The 5041-nt window shown below is 43.4% G+C and overlaps 1 protein-coding gene across 1 annotated transcript in view; it reads right to left on the reverse strand.

Annotated features, from left to right (window-relative positions):
- Positions 1–529: 529 nt before the first annotated feature.
- Positions 530–5041, reverse strand: part of CUNH1orf21 (chromosome unknown C1orf21 homolog) — a 233649-nt gene continuing 229137 nt past the window's right edge. Inside the window, exon 6 of the mRNA XM_003785627.3 lies at positions 530–1329. Coding sequence (XP_003785675.1) covers positions 1291–1329 — 39 coding nt within the window. The 3' untranslated portion in view covers positions 530–1290. The remainder of the gene's footprint in view (positions 1330–5041) is intronic.

Genomic DNA, 5041 nt, shown 5'->3' on the forward strand with positions numbered 1-5041 from the left:
TTATTTTCTCCTTTTGATTGCTATTTACTTGTGACAATATCTGTTAAAAATATTACTTCTGTCTTTGAGAAGAGATCATTCTCTTCATATAATATGGAAAAATAAACTCTACTGGACACACAGTCAAACATTCTCCACCACTGCCAGGGGCTTTTGGCTTCCGCATCTCCGAACATCATCACCAGTGTAAATGGACTATGTTTTCGGGTAGGCAAATACTTTTCATGTATTATCCAGTGCTGGAGATAAGAGAAGAAAGTGGCAAGGCTCAAGTAGCATTCTGAAGGGGGAGAATTACTGAATAAGATGGCTTACTTGCTAATAAAATGAAAGGTAACAGGGTGGTTTCAAGGCCCTCCTACAAAGTCCTGGGACGTCCCCTCATCTCTTCTTACCACTTATAACCCTAGTAGAAGGGTAGGGAGCTATTTAGGCTGACCATCAGCGTCACTGCAAGGGAGGGCTCAACTTCCATACCCAAGGATCATCTGAAGACACTGAGCTGGATGAATGGGAGAAGACAAGGATACATAAAAACAGTAAAATGTTTTATTTTTTTAGAAAAAAAAAAGTGAGGAAGAGGGATTCAAAATGATTGTGATCACACTTCCATCTGCATCTGAGCAAAGCCAATGTTGCAAACTTAATCCTTGAGTAAGATACCTATGAAAAGACACCACCTGCCACTGGTTTCCATGTCACTTTCAGGAGGCATGTCACTACATGCTTTAACTAATCATGGCCTCTCCACTGCTTCCGAGCGGAGAGACAAGGCTTGCCACAGCAACCATTCCATCTCCCAAGCTCAACACTGCCAGTGAGAAGCCAGGCCCAGTCCGTCTCTGGACTGCGTGGGAGACGGGGAGGAAGGAGAAAGGGCAGGAGATGCTTGTCTTAGAAGCAGAACCGGTCTAGAAGAGAAGTTTGATATGTGAGAGTTCACCACTACCTCATCTTATAGAAAATAGGTTGGAGAGCATCTGTAAAATCAACAGTATCTTTAAGGTGAAACTGCAGAGTTTTGCTGCATACCTGGACACAAGAGAAGTGGAAAGTTGCAACAAGTTTTAACTAGCAGCAACAAAGAAAGTTCGATAACAGTTTTTTGTTTTTAGCAATATTCCTTTGCAAGTTCATTAAGAAACACTGTAATTTAATGGGGCATACGGTATGGAACGATCTTCTTTTGCTGTGCTGTTTGTTGAAGAGAACCAACCTTTGCAAAGATTTCAACTGGGGTGTAACCTATTTACACAGTAGTAGCTCCTGGTTTGTGTGGTAGAATCGGTGCTATGTGATATCTTCTTCTTCCGAACAGTAATCCCGACCCTGGGAGGAAAAAACAAAAACAAAAACAAAAACATGTGAGTGAGAAATTCTAAGGAACAGTTACTTGTAATCAATATCCTCTCTGTATACGAGGTTGGACAATTAAATTTGCGAACTCATCCTACAAAAAGTGCTCCATACCTCATTGCTAAATATCACTATGGTCACCTTCGAAGTACCCCCCTCGGCCACCTGGTGACCAAGTGGTATTCAGCAATGAGTTATGAGCAATTTTTCTAGGATGAGTTCATGAACTTAACTGTCTAATTCCTCCATCTCCCAGCATGAGAATCCAGCCTTTATCAGTGATCACTAGGTACAAAACAAATGGGTCATAAATGCACGTTGGTTGATATCTCAAGGCATGAAAGCTTCACCAATCCCCAAATAAGCCCTTACTTTACACTGGCAAGCATTTCTACTATAGCAGGCACACACAGGACTCAGCCTTTGGCCAAGAAATTGCCAAATGGACAATCTGTGCAGGAGACCCATTTCCCATCAGAAAGAATAAAATGTTAACAGCTCACGCATTACAGCTATATCCCCATGTTGGGAGCTCAACACTTTACTGAGGAATACCATAAACCAGGGATGTCTTAGTTTCAATTCATTCTACAGCGGATTAAAAAACAACCTATAGGGATTCCTTAAATATTTATAACACATCTAGGACTATGCTTGGTGTGTGTGGGATGCACAAGAAAGGCAGAGGCTTTTGATTCATTTGTTAACAAAACAGGTTACTCCAAGGCTTGTACAATACAGTGGTTGCTTTTGAACACATTTTATCCGCCCTCTACTGGGGTATACAAAGACACAGTTGGGACTGGGCTTTAAGGCTCCGTATCTGACCTGTCTGGGTTGTCTTGATCAAAATCCCTGGCTATTATGGGTCTGTCATCCATAATGGACAGTCCAGACCCAAAGTGCCTACTCTGTCTACATTTTGATGTCATCGATAAGGGCTTTATAAAAGGTCCTTATCAAGTATTATTATTTATATCCTTTAACTTTTTCCTTCTAAATGCTACATTACACGTTCTGAGTGGAAATATTCTTTTAAAGATAGGAATTTCTAAATAACTGGAATTTATTCCTGAAAGTGCCAGTACCTACAGACAACAATAATTTTGCATGTAAGTATTTCTCAAATGTATTATACACTTGTCACATTATCTGTATACTGGGAATATTTCACATTTTCCTAATGTTTAAGGATCATCTAATGGATTACTGTGCCATGTGGATACCTGGCTTTGTAATTTCTCTGGGATCTTGATCAAATAAATAAAAGAGATCTGAGAGAATTTTTATTGGAGGGGCCCCATCTTAGCACCATGGGGCCTCCATCTACATACCAGCCCTACAGGGCAGGACAGGGAGCTTGCTTCTGCAAATGACTTCAGGGCTCGTTTAATTTTTAAAGAACTATGCTAAAACAAGGACCTTAAAATCACCAGCTGCCAGAAGGCAAGAAGTGGGACAGAGCTGGGTTGGGAGCTACACTGTTAGCTGAAGTGTGCCTTCCCGCCTTTAAGGGACCCAAAATGGAAGTCTTTGTAAAGATGTTTTGCTCAGTTAGAAGTGGGGACTGTTAGTCACAATTCCACCCTTGTGCAAAGGATGGACAGAAGGCTATACAGCAGAACCCCCAGGGGGCCCCAACAAACTGGAAGGATGGATACTCCTAGTGATGCTGATTAAGAAAGGGTTGTTTCTTTTTCTTTCTTCTTCTTTTTTTTGAGACAGAGCCTCAAGCTGTCCCCCTGGGTAGAGTGCCTTGGCAGCTCACAGCAACCTCCAACTCCCGGGCTCAAGCAAGTCTCCTGCCTCAGCCTCCCAAGTAGCTGGGACCACAGGCGCCCGCCACAATGCCCAGCTATTTTTTGGTTGCAGCCGTCATTGTTGTTTGGTGGGCCCGGGCTGGATTTGAACTCGCCACCTTGGGTGTACGTGGCTGGCACCTTAGCCACTTGAGCCACAGGCGCCGAGCCGAAAGGGTTGTTTCTTTTTTTTTTTTCCTTTCTTTTACTTTTTAATTTTTCTTGGAGACAGTCTCACTAGGTCGTCCTTGGTAAAGTGCTGTGGTGTCACAGCTCACAGCAACCTCAGATTCTCCTGCCTTAGCCTCCCAAGAATCTGGGACTTCAGGTGCCCCCACCACAATGACTGGCTATTTTTATGTTGTAGTTGTCATTGTTGTTTAGCAGGCCTGGGCCAGGTCTGAACCCGCCAGCTCTGGTGTATGTGGCTGGCACCCTAACCGCAGAGCTATGGGCGCAGAGCCAAGGAAGGGTTGTTTCAAAGAACCACAGGGGCATCTGAGTTCAGACTCAAAAAATCCCAAGGAGCTTCTGCTTACCCACATTTTTCTGACCACACCCTGCTCCGGGCACTGGCTTCTATCTCTTCTTCAGTTATCTGCATTATTATTTTTAGGGAAACTAGAAGCTTAGGTCAACTAAGAATATACATTTCTCAGGTTCTAGGGTAAGGATTTTTGTTTGTTTGTTGAAGTGTCTAGGCTAGGAATTAGAGATACTAAGGAGCAGTAGAGGAAGGGATTTTATTCTAATTTTAAATCCTGCTAGTTTAAAGTCAGCTCGAAGTGTGACTTCAGATAAGGAAACTGCTCCCCCGTGTGCCTAATGTTCTCTTCCTACACGAGTCTAAATCAGACAAACAGTCTAGGATTGGCAACCCAGTTTCAGGTGATTTTATTCTCCAGTCTGGCACATTCCTGTAGACATGTGTGCATTCGGCCTTGCACACACGCACACTGAATCTCAGTTTCCCCATCTGTAAAGTGGAGACAGTAAAACCTAACTCTTAGAGTTGTCATGGGAATTAGAAGCAATACACATAAACTGTCTAGCAAAGCTAAGCACGTGATAGATACTTAATAAATTATTTATCTTATGATGATATTGAAAAATGAGACCAACCGCTCTGACAGTTAATACAGCTGTCTAGGTGAGAAACTGGGCTCCTATCTAGATCAGTCAGTTACATCCAGACTCTCACACAAGCTAAGCACCATGGGGTCCCAGGGGTTACAGGGGCCACTGGGGAGCTAGGTGCCAGCTTTTTACCTTCCTGGCTGGCTCGCTGGTCCCCAACCCCCACTCCATCCGTCACCTTCCATGTCCTAGATTTCTACCCAAAGGCCACCACATTGCTTTCCTTGAACGCTCTATACAAAATAGCACTTATTTTTTTCAGATTAATGTGAGAACACAAATAATTACGTTACAATGTTTGTGTTTGTTAGGTAAGGTCCCTGTTGTAGTTGTGCCCCCACCCAGGAAGTGTGCCATATACCTTTACATTGTGCTCAGTAGGTGGGAGCACCCCCCCCCAAAAATAGCAATTCTTTTTTTTTTTTAGAGACAGAGTCTCACTCCATTGCCCTCAGTAGAGTGCTGTAGCATCATAGCTCACAGCAACCTCCAGCTCTTGGCCTTAGGTGATTCTCTTGTCTCAGCTGCCCAAGCAGCTGGGACCAAAGGCGCCCGCCCCAATGCCCGGCTATTTTTTTGTTGCAGTTTGACTGGGGCTGGGCTCGAACCTGCCACCTTGGTATGTGGGGCTGGCGCCCTACTCACTGAGCCACAGGTGCTGCCTAAAATAGCAATTCTTATTCTGCTTCATTTTCATTTATATTCCTTATCCCTATCCAGCATTATTAACATACTAATTGATTTCTTTT

This window comes from Otolemur garnettii, unplaced genomic scaffold, assembly GCF_000181295.1.
Source record: "Otolemur garnettii isolate 467f Iridium unplaced genomic scaffold, OtoGar3 scaffold00016, whole genome shotgun sequence".
Classification (NCBI taxonomy): Eukaryota; Metazoa; Chordata; class Mammalia; order Primates; family Galagidae; genus Otolemur; species Otolemur garnettii.